This window comes from Urocampus carinirostris, chromosome 16, assembly GCF_059441175.1.
Source record: "Urocampus carinirostris isolate Australia breed hairy pipefish chromosome 16, RoL_Ucar_1.0, whole genome shotgun sequence".
NCBI classification, from domain to species: Eukaryota; Metazoa; Chordata; class Actinopteri; order Syngnathiformes; family Syngnathidae; genus Urocampus; species Urocampus carinirostris.
The window spans coordinates 34,855,942-34,877,445 of record NC_142364.1 but is presented as its reverse complement, the minus strand read 5'-3'; the positions used below and the strand labels follow the sequence as shown (position 1 = coordinate 34,877,445).

Below are 21,504 nucleotides of genomic sequence, written 5' to 3'. Positions count from 1 at the left end.
GAGCAACAGATGTGGTCCCTCTGTTAGTTGGAGGTGGTTTGCTGGATTTAAACAGGTCACTTCTTATCAAATCAAACATTAGACTTAACATAAGACAACACATTTGTGAATAACGGTAATGTTGTTGGGTTTTGGGTTGTGAGAAATTTTGAGTTTGTGTGTGTGTGTTATTTTAGCCACCTGTTTTTTTGTTCCTTGGTAATTGCCAATCAGCTCCCCGAAGCCCAGTATGGATTGTCCTGGTGTCTGTCATCTGTGTCCATAGCCACTGTGAACTTAGTTGCTAACCAACATGGTTTCAGAAAAAAAAAAATTAAATCATTGTATGATAAACTTGCCCTTTGGAAAGACGCGGGCAAAGGATGAGTGTCACTTGAAGACAATGAAGTGGATCACTAATCATTTTTGGCGTCTTAACCTTGTAAGAACATATACAATGGCCCATGTTGCCGAGCTTGACAATGCCGGGCATTCTACTTGAGTGAGGTCGTTAGGGCCGTGGTTTGTTGACAAAGAGCCATTAGGCTACTGGGGAGTGACAAAGACCAGTAGGACCGGATGTAGCTCTAGAGCAGCTTGTGTAGTAAAGCAGATGTTTATCAATTTTGTTGGTAATGGAGACCAGAACTACCAGCAAATTAGTGAAAATCCACAAAGTTGCGTTCAACCTTCATTTAAGCTTACAAAGGGTTAAACTTACATCGAGATGATGTCATTACCGACTCGGAGTATACGCTGCAACAAAATAACAATTAAAGATTTACAAATAATAATACACAGCACATAAGTGCAATTGAATGAAGGTTTTATTGTAATTATACAAAAAGTAAAACAAATTTGAAGGCAAATTAGCATCGAGTGTCCTTGAATGCACACAGTTCTCTGCAATGGTTAAAATAAGACCATCACAAATGTAGCGGTTTCCCACAAATCTTGTCCCCATTATCTGCGAAACAGAATTGTTATTAGGGAATAGTGAGAAACGGATATCGTTTTGGTGCTGAAACTAGCCTGTTTTAAGGTACTGCCAGCCCATACCAGTTTCAGTTACCTAAAGTTAAAATGAATTTGAATCTGCCATACAATATTGAATATCAATGTTTAAAAATTTGTTGCTATTCAAAGGTATTTAAATATCAGGAATGTTTTGCATACGGAAGTGCATTTTATGTGTTAATGGTGTGTGTGGTTGACATTTTTTTTTTTGCTTTACATTTATCCAGACGCGAGGTTACAATGAATGAGGGAAAAAAAACAGCAACAATATTTTTGGTCCTGTCCCTTCAACTGCCTTTGACATTATTCACATCAGACGGAAAATGATGATAACAGAGTATTAAATGACTAAAAGAGTCACATCAAATCACCATTGTTAGATAAAAAAACACAGATTGGATTCACCTCCACTCAGTAACATAAATTTGAGAAAGACAAAAGCAACATTATATAAAATCAGATAATATAAGTTCATAAATTATAATTTGTCATCACCCCATCTGATTCAACATAGTCACACACAAAAAATAATATCAATATTACAGATACTAAGCAAGTACTCGGATTGGATCGATACTATTGTACTGGGATTGATACGTCGCTCCTCCAGCAATTTCCTCAAAGTGCAACTTCTCTATGTAGATAGCACAGTCCTTTTCTCACAAATTTACATAAATGCAAGACTGAAGCTCCCCCTACAGTGAGCAATGAGCTGCTACAAAAAATGTAAACATGTTACAGTATCAGAACAAAAACATGTACATTTGTTGTCACTATGGCAACAGAGCCAACGAGAGACAATTTATACATTATTTTTTAAAATATTGTGCAATGGAAGTTACTTTAGTTGTTTTGTTGACTTTGTTACACGGTATTTGTATTTGCGTTACATTGGTGCTTTTTTGGTTTGAATATATTGGATTTTGTTCTGAAACTGTTGTAATAGCAACATCTCTATTCATATTTGTACAATATTAAGGTTAGCAATGTTTTTACTTAACAAAAAAAATAATTGTAGTGACTAAAATCGTTGTGTTTATCATAATTATAGAATACAGTGACTCAAGGATGAAGGCTCAATTGTTCAATGATCATGACATTTCCAAGCAAAATGTATTTGTATTGGATCCATATTAATCAATACTACCCTGTTTCTTCTTGGATCAGATCAATAACAATATTTCCAGTAAAAATCACCCATACCTTTAATTCAAGTGGAATATATGACAACACAAAATACACCAAAGTGTGTGTTCTTTTCACAAAGAATACCATTAAATAACTAATACTCTTAGAATCCCAAACAGAATGTTCCCTTAAACACACCAACATTGAATATACAGTACATTGTAATTTGTGATCTGGTCTGGGAAAGTACAAGTTCCATTGTCACCGGAGAATATTCTTGTGCGCACTCGATTGTCCAAAAATGATTCATAAAACCATAGTTGTATAAAGGATTGTTTTTTACTATTTCCTCTTCAACGCAACGCCAGAGATTCATGTTTATTTAAAGTTACAGTAACTTAAAGTATGTAGTAAGTGATTTAACATAATCAAAAGTTGTTGATCTTTGCAATATTGTTGCAGCACTTCATTATAGCCAGCAGTCTGGTGGTTTAACCATTATTAGTGTCTACCTCCTTCAAATGAAATGATAATTCAGTCTTCTCTCATCATTGAAGGGGTGAACAGCTGGTTTTCAAAAGGAATAATGGGGTAGACGGGCCAGATAGAAGTATTGAAGGAAGAAGAGACTCAAATGATCCAATTCAAATTTTCAGCAGACCTGTAAAAAAAATAGAAAAATTAAAAAAGTTTGAGTAAACCAGGCATGTCCAAGGTCCGGCCTTGGAGCCACTTATGAACCGTGGTCAGATTTGTTCATAATTTATCATAATATTATTAATATGTGGCCTGCCAGTAATGTTGACCACAGTAAAAAAAAAATATATATATTCTCATCTCATTAGCCGTACCGCTTATCCTCATTAGGGTCGCGGGGGGCCTGGAGCCCATCTTCGGGCAGTGGGCAGGGGACACCCCGAACTGGTTGTCAGCCAATCGCAGGGCACACGGGGACAGACAACTCACTCGCTCATTCACACCTAGGGACAATTTGGACCGGCCAATTCACCTGAAATGCATGTTTTTGGAATATGGGAGGAAACCGGAGTGCCCGGAGGAAACCCACGCAAGCATGGGGAGAACATACAAACTCCGCACAGGAAGTCTGGAGCTGGATTTGAATCCACGCAGAAGGTTCCCATGACATGAACTGTGCTGCACAAGCACTAACCACTGCGCCGCCGTGCTGCCCCATATATATATATATATATATATATATATATATATATATATATATATATACACACATATATATATTTAAAGTTACAGTAACTTTAAGTGTGCAGTAAGTGATTAGATATAATCAAAAGTCGTACAACATCATCTCTCCTGCAACCTTCCTTTTTTACTCCCAGACTGCGCCCAACCACGCACTTTTGTTACAGCGACTCCCTCACTATAAACTCGTATATCATTTATCTAATATCTGTACGGAAATTTGAGTGGTATGGTCACGTCACAAGATCATCAGGACTGACCAAGATATTTTTGCAGGGCACAGTCCAAGGGGGCAGGAAAAGAGGAACGACGAAAAAGAACTGGGCGACAACATTAAAGAATGGTCAGGCTCCAACTTTGCCACGACCCAAGAACAGGCTAGGGACCGTCATCAGTGGAAAAGGCTGTCCACAGTTGCGTCCTCATTTGGGCCCCCGACGACCCATGCGGTTAAGTATTCAGTCAACCGTGTATCTTTTATTTTTGATTACTATTTGAATGTGTTTTAAGTGATCAGAAAGATGTGTTTTATAGCTATTTAGAGTTAACTTTAAAGTTATTCATTCGGAAAGAGGGAAATTATAATTTAAGGGGCTGTAGTAAATTCATAATCCCAAAGGTGAGAACTACCAGGAAAAGTATGTGTGTGTCAGTGTGTGGAGTCAAACTTTGCAACAATTTACAAGACGAGATCAAACAATGTCCAACTAATCACTTGTTCAAATTTAAATACAAAAAAACATTATTGGCGGAATACAGATATGAAGAAAATGGGGTATGAGTGAGAGATTGGGAAAGGTGCGTTTACACCTATGGTTAACTTTGTTGTTATTGTTGCTATTATTATATCATAACTGTTATTATTAATATTATTGCTATTGTTGTTTTTATCATTGATGCCGCAGTGATGTTTGGTGACTAGTGGCATTATGACGTTGAGGGATGGGTACTACGAGGATTAGTGTATAAAATGTGACTATTGTTATATTACAATTATTGATATCTGACCTATGTAATATGTATATCCATGAGGCTTTACACAAGAGGAGAAGAGGATATGTAAAATGTATTTAATAAGGAAGCTGAAGGGGTAGGGAAAATAAGCATCTGCTTCTTACTACCCCTTTTCGAACATGTGATGTAACATTATATTGTTGTTGAGTCATTGTTTTTGTCCTGTTTTTATTTTAATGTTCGAAATAAAGTTTTCATTCATTCATTCATTCATCCATTCATTCATATCATTCATTCATTCAACTGAGATCTTTTTGGGAAGTCGGGAACAGGCCAATTAGTTTTAATGATTTCATCTCAGGAACACGAGCAATTCGCGCTGTGAGCATGAAGTCTCGGCGCCCCCTGATGGAAGGAGCTCACCAGACTGACACTGGAATCAATGAAGCCCGTTTGTAAGGTTACCACTCGATTGGGAATGTGGTATTAACCATCATTCTTCTAGGTTAGGTAGGCACGTATTGTGGTTTTAATATGCAACTAAAACTAGCAATGACATGGTTCTCACCTTCTGTTTGGGAATGATGCCATCCGTTTGCATTTGTGCAGAGTGCCCATTGCCATTGAGTAATGCTCTTTCCGGCCGATCATGTTCACAGAAGATTGTTCCGTTGAAGTAATGAAAACGATCACCGGGGAGCAGGCGGTTCCGACATGTTGCACAAATGAAACACTGACACATAAATCACTTGTTAATCATTTGGTCTACAATCATACAACATTAATCAGAAACAATATAATAATATACAAATCGATTGCAGCGGGATTTTAAAAGTCCATAATTTAACCATTTTTATTCAGCGAAGTACCCCTCACTTGTGCAAAAAAATGCATGAACTATTAAATAAATGTGAATCTTTTTTTTAAAACTACTCATAGGTCAAGAAATGTGTATTTATTTGCATAACATCAGGCTCAACCAGACGGAGCTGACATGATTGTCTGCCATCTTGGTGCTAAGGGCACCCGCGACATAAACAAAATTGTTGCGAAAGGCTGGGCAAAAAAAAATGTAACGGAATATGGTGCGGTTTGGTCACTGAGTCTTATTAGTTTGTATTATTTTCCTTGTGCTATGTGCCGCTTGTTTCCTTTTGCACTACACCAGGGGTTGGCAACCAAAAATTTTGAAAGAGCCATATTGGTTAAAAGAAAAAAAAAAAAAAAAAAAGGAAAATATGTTTGTAGCTGCAAAAAAAGCTTTATAAAAAATGATTTTGTATATATACATACATATATATATATATACAGTATATACATATATATATATATATATATATATATATTTAATATATTATATATATTGTATATAAATGTTTTTTTTACGTTTTTGTTAAAATCCAACATACAACCCATACCCCCCAAATCCCCCCCGTCTCCCCTTTTTGAGAAAGTCTGATTGAATTAAACCTACCTTAAGGTGGTAAACGTTTCCCTGTGCCCGCATGACCATCTCGCTTGCAGGGATAGCCTGTTCACATGCACTGCATGCACCACTGTGTCCAAAAAGCCTGTGAAAACACAAGCAAAGGGTTTTTTTCTCATATCAAAAACTACAGCAATATGTGTGCTATCTGCAAAACTTTGAACACTATAAGTTAAAGGGACAGTCTTTTAAGGTTTTGGGGGTGATGGGCAAAAGTAGAGACATGGGTGCTCAAAACAAGAGGGATTGTATATGAAAACAAGTGGCACACATGGAGCAAGTTAACAAAGAAGCCAGAAACAAAACACAAGCAAACTCAAAACTAAAAATTGTTTTTAAAGGGGTTTGGATCCTTAGGCACAGGTGAGTGAAAATTGCACACACCCGTGCCAAGTTTAAACCCCATTTGGGACCCTCTAATTGTAGAAGGTGTGATTGAGGGATTGTAAAGTCAGACGTGTGATCTTTGGATGAAAATAGTAAACAGAAATGGAGGCGATCTTCAAGTGGTTTGAATCCCAGAGACAAAATGGATATGGAGTGTCTCGGCTAAGTGTTCATTTGTATACTCTCAAGATTGCAAAAGCTAAATATGTTTTCACTTACTGTATATATATTATTTCTGTAGTATGTAGCTATTTCAATGCATTTTTAAGGTGAAGGCTTATATAGGTGTATATACGGTATATCATTTATGGTAGTTGTGTCAACGAGGTGTTATGTTTTGGTCCTAACAAGTCCCAAGACCAAACATACACCCTTGGTTTTAAGTAGTGTTGTATGATTTTAATATTGAGATTGTCATCTCTGACCATTCATATCAATGACCAGAGCTTTTTATATTATGAATACTACTACTGCTACTTCTACTACTACAACTACTATTGACAATAATAATATCAATAAAATCTAAATTGCTGGAAATAAATTAAGGGCAGTGGGCAGGGGACACCCTGAACTAGTTGCCAGCCAGTCGCAGGACACACAGAAACAACTCACTCGCTCATTCACACCAAGGGACAATTGTGACTGGCCAATTAACCTGACATGCATGTTTTTGGAATGTGAGAGGAAACCGGAGTGCCCTGAGGAAACCCACGCAAGCACGGGGAGAACATGCAAACTCCACACAGGAAGGTTTGATCCCATGACCTCAGAACTGTGTAGCGGATGCGCTAACCATTCAGCCGCCGTGCCACCAACTTAATTATTGGCCTGGAATTTCATAAAGTGATCGTCTAGATCTCTTCACAGCACAGAGTTTGCACTGTTAAAGGTGAACAATGACATTGCTCTCTCCATGGATGCCAAGTTCCCTGTTGTTCTTGTGCTCCTCGACCTCACAACATCATTCGACACTGACACCTTAAATATCTGATTAATTATGTTGGCATCCATGGCACTGTATTAAAGTAGTTTACATCATACTTATTTGGTAGGACCTTCATTATCATGCTTGGTGACCTGTTCTCTTCCACTGCCCCTCTCTTCTGTGGTGTTCCACAAGGATCTCTTCTTGGCCCTGTAGCCATTTTGTTTTATATGTTACCCCTTGGGTCAATTATTGTTGGGTACAACTTTTCTTTTCACTATTATGCCGATGACATACAAATGTATTTGCCAAAAAAGGCAAACAGCAATAATCAATGTTCTTTGTTTGATTGTAAGTTTGGTATTAGGCAGTGGTTGGCCAGAAATTTTCTATATTAAAATGAAGAAAAAACTGAATCTTTTGTGTTTGGGGATACCGTGACGGCCGGACTCAGCACCCTGTCTTCTAAGTGGAATTCATCCGTCAAAAACCTGGGTGTGACTTTTGACAGTCAATTCCAGTTTGATAAATATATCAACAATGTTGTCAGCATGAGCTTCGTTCAGCTGCGTCTTTTAGACTAAATTGAATAGTTTTTATAACCGTCCCGACCTTGAAAAAGCTATCAATGCTTTAATCAGTTAGATTATGGTAATGCACTTTATGTTGGCGTCTCCCAGTCTTTACTCTGTCGACTTCAACTTGTGCAGAACGCTGCCAACAGTCTTTTAACCAACACCACGTGCGCGTATCTTTCCTGTTCTTTACTCCCTTCATTGGCTCTCCCTTTTCTTTTTTTGTATGATGTTGTGGGTTCATTCCCAAAAGTGTTACTGTGTATTGCCTTACAGCATCAGGTAGATCGGGAGTTCCAAATTCGACTCCTGAGTCTGTAACTATGTCTGAGGATCGATTCCTTTTTTCTGGTACAGTGAGCCCCGTAGGGGACCACACGCTTTCCTCTTTAGTTCCGTTGTGTTCATGAAGAGGAAAAGTGTCCCCTTTACAGGTAAAACTGCCATCAGACGGCCCGCAGTTGCACAAAGCCCCTTGCTTACTTCATATGATGATGTGAATTGTGTTTCCAGTTGATTATTATCACTAAGATTTAATACAGAGCAAATATGTGTGATACCGTTGATAGGTTGGTCGTTTTGGTTGTAATATTTCTCAGAATTCACTGTGTGAATATAACTTGTTTTTGTATTCCTAAATATAAAAACAATCTTTCACACACACACACACACACACACACACACACACACACACACACACACACACACACACACACGTGAAGTAACGTTTCAATAATCAGTATAATTGCATCTCTTGTACGTTTATCAGTCTTTTGAAGTCGCATTTCCGGTGTATTTTTCTGTTTCCCTTTGTGAATAAAGTTAGTTTCTCACACGGGAGGAGTCAGTGCTGCCGAGGTCCTGGCTACCCGACAGTGCTCTCCCGCTTGGGAATTTTATTTACCTTAATGCTTGTTTTTATTTGAATAATTTTGCCAACATAGAGTTTATATAAGTTTTAACTTTAACAACTGTGATGATTGTTTCAGGGTTAGCTAGCCTTCAGCGTTTCATGTGGGTAGCTCCACTGCTTTATATCGCACAGTCGTTGTGACTTTTTTCCACTTTTTGATGCTAAATTTGTGCAGTTATTTGGACAGTAATTTTGTGATTACTAATTTAAAAAAAATATTATTATTGCACTACTTGATACAAAAAGCAATGATTGTAAACTGAATGCATATTGTGATTATACTTGATTATTTTGAGATAAATTTTGGTTGTGTTTCTTTACACCTCGTCCCCTTTTACAGGGGCATTACAGAATCAGCTCCCAGTCGAGATGCGTTTTATTTCTGACTTGGGCCTTAATATCCAGTAGTATGACGACACTTATAATATTTTATCTCATTCGACATTGTTGTATTTTAGTGCATTTATTGTCCATTATTTATCCATCTATTTATCTATTCGGTTTTTTTTGTGTATTTATCTGTTTGTTTATTAAGTTGTGTTTTTTCTTATTGCTTCTGTCTTATTATCCACCCTAAAGCACTTTACTACACCGAAAGGACTGTTGTGAAGGGCTAAAAATATATTTAAATTTACATTATTGGATACAAACAACCAGGCATTAATATCCGCAAACTGGTCAATTTATGAACCCCACATTTCAGACAAAAACAATGAAAGCTGCACATTCGTAACCTATCGGTATGTATATGTGTGTTAACAAGCTTTTATTGTATGTTGTTGAAAGACATTTTGTTTTCTGTTCCTCTCTTTCGCAACGTTATTGGCGCACAGGTAAGGAAAGTAGGGAGATTAGATTCAGATTCAGATTCAGATTCAGATTCAGATCTACTTTATTGTCATTCTAGTACACGTGTATACAGAACGAAATGTCGATGCATCTGACCCCCACAGTTTCCTTGAATGTACAGATATAAATAATGTTGTATTGTATTTTGGCTACGTGTAGTATTTTACCATAGTGCCGATAGTGCAAGAAGAGTAGCTAACCAGATGTGCAATATGGGCAGTCAGGTTAACAAGTCAGGTACACAGTAACATTAACACTGTAACAATAACGCTGTAATTACAATAGTGCAGAGAGCAATGTGCAAGGAGTGGCAAGCTATAAAAAAAACTGCCAGTAGTGCAAAAGTCAGATTAGCAGCAGTTTAGATTTAAGTTAACTATATGTTAGATTGACGATTTAACAGTCTAATGGCCAGGGGGACTAGACTATTGCGGAGCCTGGTGGTCCTGCACCGCACACTGCAGTACCTCTTCCCAGAGGCTAGCAGAGTGAACAGTCCATGATGGGGGTGAGAGGGGTCCCCGGTAATGTCTTTTGCATGGGATAGGCAGTGCTTCTGGCCAATGTCCTGAATGGAGGGAAGTGTAGTCCCGATTATTTTCTCTGCTGTCCTCGTTACCCTCCTCACACTACCCCAGTCGGTAGCGCTGCAGCCTCCACACCACACAGAGATACAGCTGGTCAGGATACTCTCTATGGTGCCCCTGTAGAATGTAATGAGGGAGGGTGGGGGCAGGTGGGCTCTCCTCATCCTCCGCAGGAAGTACAGGCGCTGCTGTGCCCTCTTAACCAGTGATGCAGTGTTTACGGACCAGGTGAGTTTGTTTGTAATGTGCACCCCTAGGAACTTGATACTGCTGACAACCTCCACAGCCTTGTTGTTGATGCAAAGTGGGGCATGGTTGGGCTGGTTTTTCCTAAAGTCGACAATGATCTCTTTAGTTTTGTCGACATTCAGGACCAGGCTGTTGTCCCTGCACCAGCCCACCAACTGCTCCACCTCCTCTCTGTAGGCCAGGTCGTTGTCATCCCTGATGAGGCCCACCACTGTTGTGTCGTCAGCATACTTCACGATGTGGTTTGTGGCGGACCTAGGGACGCAGTCGTGTGTCATCAAGGTGAACAGCAAGGGGCTTAGGACGCAGCCTTGGGGGGAGCCCGTGCTGAGGTAGATGACATCTGAACTGTTCTGACCTATCCGCACTGATTGGGGTCTGTCACAGAGGAAGTCCAGCAGCCAGTTCCGCAGGGGGGTGTTGAAACCCAGGAGTCTCATCTTATCTACCAGATGTTGTGGGATGATGGTGTTGAATGCTGAACTGAAGTCCAGGAACAGCATCCGCACATGGGTGTTCTTCTCCTCTAGATGTGTCAGGCTCAGGTGAAGCGCAGAGGAGATGGCATCCCTGGTGGAGCGGTTTGTCCTGTAGGCAAACTGAAAGGGGTCGAATGAGGAGGGGAGACTGGAGGTGATGTGCTCTTTAACCAGTCTCTCAAAGCACTTCATTATGATAGGAGTCAGTGCAACGGGCCGGTAATCGTTGAGTGATAAGATCTGGGGTTTCTTTGGCACTGGGATGATGTTGGCAAATTTGAAGCATGATGGCACTTTGGCTTGGTCTAGCGAGGTGTTGAAAATGTCTGTTAGTACACAAGCCAGCTGATCGGCGCACTCCCTAAGTACCCGCCCCGGAATGTTGTCCGGGCCTGGAGCCTTCCTTGTGTTGACCCTTCTCAGGGTCTTCCTCACGTCAGATGAGTCCAGGTGGAGTGCTCTTTCGTCCTGATTTGGAACCGCTTTCGCTGCAGGGGTGCCGTTTTGTGCCTCGAACCTTCCAAAGAATTTGTTGAGGTCATTCAGAAAGTCCATGCTAGTGTTCTGCACTGGGGCGGTGGTTGACTTGTAACTGGTGATGGCCTGAATGCCTTTCCACATATCCCTGGTGTTGGTTGTGCTGAGGAAACGTTCCTGGATTTTTTGACTGTGCGTTCGCTTTGCTAGTATGATAGCCCGGTTCAGGTTAGCCCTCGCTGATAACAGCGCCTCCTTGTCACCAGATCTAAAGGCAAGGTTCCGTACTTTTAGTTGTTTTCGTATTTCAGCAGTCATCCAGGGCTTCTGATTGGCACGGGTGCATATAGTTTTGTTATTGCTGACGTCTTCTGCGCATTTACTGATGTAGGCTGACACAGAAATGGCGTACTCATCTATATTTATTTTGTTGTTGTAAGTGGCAGCCGATTTAAACATGTCCCAATCAGTGCAATCAAAGCAGTCCTGTAGTGCCTCCATTGCCCCCTCAGACCACACCCTCACCTGCTGTTGATTGTTTAACCTATCAGAATAAACTACGTAAACCAGTGTTTTTTGGCACCATGGGTAAAAAAAAGTTTGATAATGAATTAAGCTCTAATACATTTTCATACATTACTGTTCCACTAATGACGTAGTGGTAAGATGTCAACACCCACACCATGGCTTTAGGGCTAGGACCTTAGCTTAGCCTTTTGGCTGAGAGTAAGTGTCCCGGCTCCTAGGCTTTGTAGCATATAATGAACTGACCGATAACGGATAATGGATAATGAATAACGAAGATAGATCAATAACCCTTAAAAACCCCAAAAACCCCACACCACTATGGTATTGCAGTACCTCCGGGAACGATGCATTCGCAATGATCGCAACAAGGCTTTAGGGCTAGGACCTTAGCTTAGCCTTTTGGCTGAGAGTAAGTGTCCCGGCTCCTAGGCTTTGTAGCGTATAATGAACTGACCGATAACGGATAATGGATAATGAATAACGAAGATAGAACAATAACCCTTGAAAACCCCAAAACCCCCACACCACTATGACTTGGGATTGAATCATGTTGCAAATAATGTAATCCGAAGATTATTCGTTAATAAATAATTAAAATTGTTAAATGATTAATCATTGCTAAAATACGGAAGTATAACATAAATTTGTATTCTTTGGTGTATTAGGCACACTAGCGTATAGGGTGCACTTTTAAATTTCTGGCCAATTTGGGGTTTTTAGGTGTGCCTTATAGTCCTGATCGACAGAGCACAAGACACTCACCTGATATAGTCGTTCTTGCAGAGGATCATGCCTCCTTTGCTGTAGCAGGTGCTGCTGTACTCGCCCAGCTGAGAGTGGCAGCAGGAGCACTTGAGGCAGCTCGTGTGCCAATATTGCTCCATGGAAAAGAGAAGGAAGCGGTCTGCAATTTGTCCTCCGCATCCTGCACACGGCCGACCTGCTGACCCCCCAATCACTGCCATAGCAGGCATCTCCACGCTGCTGTTCACCTCCACAACTACAGAGTGACAGCAGAAATGTAGAGAGCTGAATAACAGATTCTGAAGTCAGGCCAAGTTATGTTTTTTTGTATAGCCCTTAATCACAAAAAGTCTCAAAGGCCAAGACCACCACTTCAACGTCAAGTCAAGTCAAGTAATTTTTATTTGTATAGCCCTTAATCACAAAGAGTCTCAAAGGGCTTCACAGGTTATTACACAGACTATTTTTTTCAGACTATTATTACATCATCCCCTGATCTGGAACCAACATGAGGGCAGGGAAAAACTCAAAAAACCTCAACATGAGGAAAATGAAGAAACCTTGAGAAGGGACCGCACATGTGGTATCCCCCTTCCAGGATTACCAGACAGCAAAGGATGTTGCAATCACAAATAATATAGAGATATTGTCCACAAAAAGTATAGGTTATTCATATGCTATAGCGTAGAAGTGAGTCTTAAGATTAGATTTAAACATTTCCACTGAGGTTGCAGATCGGATCTCAGGGGGAAGAGCATTCCACAGCACGGGTGCCTGGATGGAGAACGCTCTCGAACCAGCGGAACACTTCTTGGCTCTTGGGATCACCAGAAGACCGGCGCTCTCAGAACGAAGGCTTGGACCGGAATATAGGGGGAAATCAGATCTGAAAGATATGAGGAAGCAAGTCCATGTATGATTTTGTATAATACTAAGAGAACCTTGAAATCACATCTTAGGCTAACAGGGAGACAATGCAGGTTAGCCAAAATCAGCGTGATCTGACTTTTTTGTCCTAGTTAAAAGCCTAGCTGCGGCATTTTGTACCAGCTGAAGACTCTTGATTCTGGACTTCAAGACCGGAGAGTAGTGCATTACAGTAATCGAGACGGGAGGTAGCAAACGCGTGAATTATAATCTCCGCATCCGACTGAGACAATGTAGGAAGAATTTTAGCAAGGTTACGAAGATGGAAGAAAGCGGTCTTAGTAATTTTCTTCACATGTGTTTGAAAGGACAGATCGGGGTCAAATATGACATCTAAATTTTTAACTGAGTCACTCTGTGTGATGTGACATTTGTCAATATTCACAGCAGTTTTTGAGAATAAGCCGCGGCATTTAGATGGACCAATAACTAACATTTCGGTCTTTTCATAGTTAAGACACAAGAAATTGAGTGACATCCACTCTTTTATCTTAGTGAGGCAGGGCTCCAAATTTCCACAGTTTAGTGTGGCAGATTCCTCCAACGGTAGATATAGTTGAGTGTCATCTGCGTAGCAGTGGAAACTGATATTATACTTGCGAATAATATAACCTAATGGAAGCATGTAAATGCTGAAAAGAAGGGGGCCAAGCACTGAACCCTGCGAAACACCACAGGTAACACTAAAGAGCTCAGATGTCATTTCGCCATATTTAACACAGTGCGTCCTATCTGAGAGGTAGGATCTGAACCATGAGAGGCCGGTTCCTGAGAGACCAATCCATTTTTCCAACTGTTCTAGTAAGATATTATGGTCCACTGTGTCAAAAGCAGCACTAAGGTCCAGCAGCAGCAAAAGTGATGAAGCGCCAGAGTCCATTGCCAGTAGGAGATCATTGGTTACCTTAATCAGAGCTGTCTCAGTAGAGTGGTTAGCCCTCAATCGTGATTGCGTTGATTCAAAAAGATTGTCTGTAATTACATAAGCTTTCTGGATCAAGGTTGGGTCGTTTCAATGTAGGTTTAATAACAGCGGACTTAAAAGTCTCTGGAACTACACCTGAGGAGAGTGATATGTTTATAATATTTAGAACTGAAGGTCCAAGGACCCCAAAAAGACCTTTAATAAGCGAACCTGGAAGCGGGTCGAACAGGCAAGTCGTCGATTTGGCCATATTTACCACCTGTTTAAGATTATCGAGTGACAGTTCACTAAATCGGGACAAATTCCCTGGACAGCCACCATGTCGTGCATCTATGGATTTCAGCCCTTTAGTATGTGTTGTATTGATACTGTCTTTAGCAATTTCTTCCTGTATGCATTGAATCTTCTTATTGAAGAAGACCAATAAGTCATGGGCTGAATGGGTGGAACTATCTGGGATAATCTGTTGCCTTGTAAGCGATGCTACAGTGTCGAAAAGGACTTTGGGATTGTTCTTTTGTGACGCAATCACATTCGAAAGGCATGCTGATTTTGCCGAGGCAAGGGCCGCTTTATACTTTAACAAGCTGTCACACCATGTTTGATGGAAAACCTCACGCTTGGTGGCGCGCCATTTTCTTTCATATTTCCTGCATTCTTGTTTAAGGGATCTAGTTTAATCGGTAAACCAAGGCGTGCGTCTTTTAGGTCGTGATTTAAGCCGTATGGGCGCTACTGAATCCAGGACACTAGTCAGGGTAGCATTAAACTCATTCATGAGTGAGTCGATAGAGCCTTTGTTTGAAGGAAAGATCGCAACTGCTCCTGAACGAAGATCGGAGAGCTCAGAAACTGTGCCAGTGCTTATATTGCGTCCGCTAAATCCTTCAGCTATTTTAGTATTAAATTTAGATAGCACCTCGAATGTAACTAAATAATGATCCGAGATAATGGTAGTACACGGTAACACCGTCATGGTTGAGGTTAAAACTCCTCGAGTCAGAACCAAATCTAGCGTGTTTCCATCTTTATGAGTTGGCAAATCAACCAGTTGATTAAAACCAAATGCATCAACTAGAGACCGAAACGCAACAGTAAGTGAATTGAGTGGGGAGTTCATATGAATGTTAAAGTCCCCCATAATTATAATTTTCTCTGCATAGGTTACTAGTTCAGACAAAAGTTCAGCAAATTCGTCCAAGAAAGCTGTGTATGGCCCTGGTGCGCGATAAATAGTTACTACATAAATTGACAATAGAGAGAACCGCATAACAAAAGCCTCAAACGCCTTGTAATTATTAGGGGTACGAGGAGTAAATTTGAGCGTTTTTTTTTTTTTCCGGAAATTAGCACGACACCGCCACCTTTCTTCAAAGGACGTGCTATATGGCTGCTCACGTAATCTTGAGGAGAAGCCTCATTTAACGGTAAAAACTCATCCGGTCTCAACCAAGTTTCACATAGACCAATCAAGTTAAGTTTGTAATCACGAATAATATTATCAACAACTTAATCTTTAGGAGCAAGCGATCTAATATTTAAAAGACCAAATTTTAGCTTTGTTGAATTGTTTAACTTAGCTGAAGTCTTTGTAGAGACCGTCACAAGATGTCGCCGTTCGGGTGCGTTGAGTTTCAGACGTCGGTTGATCGGCAAGACCGGTGAAGAAATAATGGTGGAATTAGTCACATCTTCGTGTCCTTCTTGCTCCTTCGACTTTGCACGCTTCACACACTTTCCCGCACGACAACCCTGCTTCTGCTTTCTATCTTTACGGCGCCTCCATCGTTTCGTAGGTGGCGTGGCTGACCAAGGAGATGCCAGATGCCTTTGTAGCTCGTTCGGGATATCATAGGCAGTGTAAAAAGTGCCCGAAAAGTTGAAATTTAGACGCCCACCCAATTGAATAAGTTCCTCCCGGCTATAAGTCTTATTGGCCACGCATGTGTCCAAAAAAGAAAGCAAAAATGATAAGAGAACGGTAGTAAATAGAAGGTTAGCTGGACAGCAACTAGCCGCAACGTCCATACGCGCCGCCATGTTGGATCCTTATCTGAAACCTAAATAGGGGCAAATAAATACTATAACACATCAACATGAGAAAAAAGGAACGCTTGATAAGGGACCGCACATGATTCAACCCCCCTTCCAGGATGACCAGGCTCCAACGGATGTTGCAAGGCATCAACAACATGATGCAAAAAGAACATTTACTTGACAAAACCTCACTCCTAAACCTGCACTGTAAAGTTTAGTCATATGTATTAAGATGAACAAATTGGCCATGAATAATACTCCAAATTTGTTCGTTGAGTTTTGCCTGTGCGGAAACTACATTTTTCTCTACAGCTCCCATCCCATCTGGAGCCCATCCCAGCCATCCTCAGGCAGTGGGCAGGGGACACCTTGAACTGGTTGCCAGCCAGTTGCAGGGCACACAGAGACAAACAACTCACTTGCTCATTCACACCTAGGGTGACAATTTGGACCGGCCAATTAATCTGACATTCAAGTTTTTTGAATATGGGTAGGGAAAACGGAGTGCCTGGAGGAAACCCACACAAGCATGGGGAGAACATAAAAACTCTGCACAGGAGGATTCAATCCCATGACCTAAGAGTTGTGCCGCCGCCGTGCAGCCCCACTAAAAAAATCACTTTACTAAAAAATGATTAAAATGACCCAGCACTGGTGAACTATTTTGAGAACAGGTCCATGGGTACCTCAGGTGTCCTTAGGGGGTAAACATTATCCCAAAAACATGGCACAAGAGAGATAAACAAACTCCAGTGAACTATTTCTAGTTTAGTAGATGCTCAAAAACAGGAGAGAATAATTCAATGACATTTGAACTTTCAGGGATAACGGGAGAGGAAAAATAGTTAAAAGTACTTTCACAATTCAATTTGATAAATTGACTACTTACCTGTTGAAAAACATAGTCAGTAACATAATCCAAATACCATAATATTTGTTAATTGATAATTGTTCACTTTCAATTACTTTTGGATTACTCCCATAGCAAGCATGCCAATAAAAGACAAAGTAAACATAGTAAAAAGAACATTACTAAATTTTGTTTAAGATGAATAATAAATGATAAATGTAACCCTGAAAAGAATTGAATGAAGCGAGATCAGGTACAAAAAGTGCTCCCATTTTAACAGCATAATATAATTTAATAATCAGAAATAAAATGTTTTCTTCTTGTATCAGACAAGATATGTTCTGTTTTATTTCACATCAAGATCACATTGATACAGTTATCAAATAGTGAATTTTGAACAATAATTGACTGCAAAATACCCAAAAAAGACACCCAGATTCACTAAATGTCTCTGAACACCTCACCAGCGCACAACTGCACTGTGCAATACGCAGACACCTAACCAATCTGTGTAACAGATACAGACATAACTACGATCCGCCTGTATGTCAGGTTTAAGCCTCATCTCTCTCTCTGTTTCTTTTGTGTTTTTGATTGAATTATGAAAGACACAATTAATCTATTGGCGCATTAAGTATATGTAAATATAGTTTTTAAATAAAATCGTAATCTTGCAAGGTAATCCTTATTTTAACTAAATTTACCTGTAACTTGATTACATCTTTTTTTCTGTAACTGTATCAGAATACAATTACATTCGGTTTGTATCCTATAATTACGTTGCACCGTTAAATGTGTTTCGTGACATTCCAAGCCTGCAGCTGCCATAGTAGACATGTTTTGAGGTATGATTTTTTTTTTATTCAACTTAAAAAACCCCATCAAAAATACACTATAATCACAACAATTACACCTAAACTACACAACATTTTCTGCGGATAGGGTAAGATTTTGTTGCTGAAGTGTAAAATATAAATGAAAGCAATCATTCTGCACATGGTTGAGTCATATATGTGTGTAATTCTGGTGAGACAATTATTTGGAGTGAACATTCTGACCAACTCCATTACTCTCATAATCACATCTGATCACAGAATCCTGTACGGAGTGTTCAATAAAAAGTTGAATTAAGATAAAATAAACTGTGAATCTTTGTCTGAAGTAAATTGAAGATATTGTCTTATGTTTAATCTTCTGGAAACATCGTTTTTTAGAACGGATTACAATATGAAAATAATCAAAAGTATATGGTTTAAGAGTTTATACAATGTAAAAACTTCACAAATGTTTAGATTAAGTTTTAAGTTTTAGATTTTTATTTGGACCTTAACTGCTAAAGGCTGAATGAAAACTAAGTAGACTTATAAACATAAGGCCATGATGAGAAATGAAGTATGTTATAATCGATTTTGAACTATTAAAAGAAATCAAGGAAACTCAAATCAAATGTGGCAAAAATGAAGTACCAAGAGTGATACTAAGTTAGAATCCCTTAAACACTAGGGTCGTTGGGGCACCATTTCCTTTGGTGTGTCTTAGTCAAGTACAGCCTGGTGGCGCCCATCCCTCTCCAGGTCAACAAATGTTTCCACCCAGTCTCAAACCGAGGATCTTACGCGTGTTAGGGGAATGTGCTAATTAGTGCACTACGGAAAGACATTTCAAAAATACTTCCACAGAAATACTAACAAAAAAAAACACACACAAAAAAAACCAACAACCGAGTAATACATCCATCCATCCATCCATTATCTGCACTGCTTATCCATAGTAGGGTTGTGGGGGTGCTGGAGCCCAACTCAGCTATCTTCGAGCAGTGGGCAGGGGACACCCTGAACTGGTTGCCAGCCAGTCGCAGGGCACACAGAGACAGACATCCATTCATACGCTCTTTCACACCTAGGGACAATTTGAAACAGCCAATTAGCCTGGCATGTATGTTTTTGGAATGTGGGAGGATACCGAAGTGCCCGGAGGAAACCCACACAGGCACAGAGAACACATGTAACTCTGCACAGGAAGGCTGGTAGCTGGATCTGACCCCATGACCCAAGAACTGTGCCGCAGACGCGCTAACCATACATATAATACAAATGTACTGCCACATAAATATTACAGCAAAAATACTACAAAAATACTTGTACAGAAGTATTACGACAGAAATACTACAAAATACAACTACAATGATACTATAAATGGACAATACGTATACTACAAAAATTCTACAATGGAAATTGTACAAAATAACTACTGGAGAAATACTGCGAAAAATACTATTAAAATATGGCTACAGTAATAAACCAAAAACAAAGTAATACCATAAAAATGTGACTGCAGAAATTATACAAAAATAATTTTTTGTAAAAAAGAACTATAGTAATACAGTACTACAAAACTAAATACCGAAATTGGTGGTAGGAATCAAAAGTTCTGAACCATTTCAAGTCAGTGGAGTATTTCCGATGCTGCGGTGTCATATTTTTTGTTTTACTTAGAACAAAAAAATCGAACCTTTTGCATCGTATTTAACCCTACAGTATTCTACCCTTTATTACGAGAAAGAGAGTTTTTAAACAGCCATAATTTCTGAGGGTGCTCGGGTTGAAATTGGGGGTGCTTGAGCACTCCCAAACATGGGCTGGTTAGGTAGTTATCATTAGAAAATAATCAACTAATAAACACATTTAAGTCATTGAACTTACATCAGAGGCCACAGGAAGACACTGTAGAAAAGGATAAATTGGTCGACGCTTTTTGAAGTTGGCGATGTAACGGCGAATGTTTTCAATCCATGCACGACAAAACTAATCAAACAAAAAACAGAAAAACAACAAAAGAGAGCTATTGCACCTCTGTTGTTGGCAAGCGAGTGCTCCAGTGACGGAGGAACACTTTCATTTTCTTTTTGCGTATTTACGTCACAACCGCTTGAGAAAAGCTGGAGTTCGGCGCGTGCGTGGTTACGTCACCACTGCTCGCGCCGACGTCAACGTAAAGGGCGCGGCTTGTGTAAAGGGTCATCAGGCAATATGTGAGCAAATGAGTTCCAACTTCCCGATTCCCGGTGCTCTTATATACTACTTTGCTTACATTCTGGAAAAAAAGTAAACATGGAATAGGACCAAATACTACTACAGTAATACTACTATACAAAAATACTACTACAGAAACATTACGACAAAAAATACTACTGCAGTGATACCACAAAAATAAGAAATGTTACAGAAGTACGACAAAATACTACTATGGACATACCAGTACTAAAAAAGTCTAAAGAAATACAACAAAAATACTTTTAAGGAAATACATAAAAACAATTCTACATGAATAATACAAAATACCACAACCACAGTAATTCTACAAAATTACTAAAAAAGTCCATGATGGAAATATTACAGAAATACTAAAAATATTACTATTTAAATTCTACTCAAATCATAAGACAGTCCTAAAAAACATATTATATTATATTATTATATTGAATGTATTTGTATTAAATACATTCAGCCCACAAAGTTAAAGGGACAGTGTGTATTTGACCACTAGATGCCACTGTATTGTGCAGTGCAACCATAAACGAGTTTTAAAAAGTAAGAGCGGGCGGATCAATACAAATATCGATAGTATCAATCCTGAGCGAGTACCTGGATGGGATTGATACTTGTCTTGTAGCGATGGGAATTACAGCTCTCTTTAGAGAACCTTCTCTTTCGACTCGTCTCACTTAAATGACATATTCTGTATATTACTAGCCATAATCTTTATGTGTGAAATGAAATAATTATTAATATTAATTAATTGTATTTAATTAATTAATTTCCTACATTATTATGTTAGAATAGCCCTGAATTCTTATGTGGCTCTTTGGCGCTCCCTAGTGGTTCACTGGCGCTTTTTAAAAAAATGCATGATAATGGAAAATTGTGTGGTTTCTGTAGGACAAACCTGACACAAACATTCTGAACATTTTCTAATGAATTCAAATACTTACAGTTATATATATATATATATATATATATATATATATATATATATATATATATATATATATATATATATATACATATATATATATATATATAACTGCGATTGGCTGGCAACCAGTTCAGGGTGTCCCCTGCCCACTGCCCGGAGATGGCTGGGATGGGCTCCAGCACCCCGCGACCCTAATGAGGATAAGCAGTACGGCTAATGAGATGAGATGAAATGATATATATATATATATATATATATATATATATATATATATATATATATATATATATATATA

At 39.3% G+C, this 21,504-nt stretch overlaps 1 protein-coding gene across 1 annotated transcript; it reads right to left on the bottom strand.

Annotated features, from left to right (window-relative positions):
- Window positions 1–788: 788 nt before the first annotated feature.
- On the bottom strand, window positions 789–20,212 carry lmo4la (LIM domain only 4-like a). The gene is made up of 5 exons (XM_088320331.1): window positions 19,937–20,212; window positions 12,514–12,751; window positions 5,771–5,867; window positions 4,865–5,029; window positions 789–2,785 (listed from the first exon to the last, which is right to left on the bottom strand). The coding sequence occupies exons 2-5, from the start codon at window positions 12,723–12,725 to the stop codon at window positions 2,777–2,779; spliced, it is 483 nt and encodes a 160-aa protein (XP_088176457.1). The 5' UTR covers window positions 12,726–12,751; window positions 19,937–20,212; the 3' UTR covers window positions 789–2,776.
- Window positions 20,213–21,504: the final 1,292 nt, after the last annotated feature.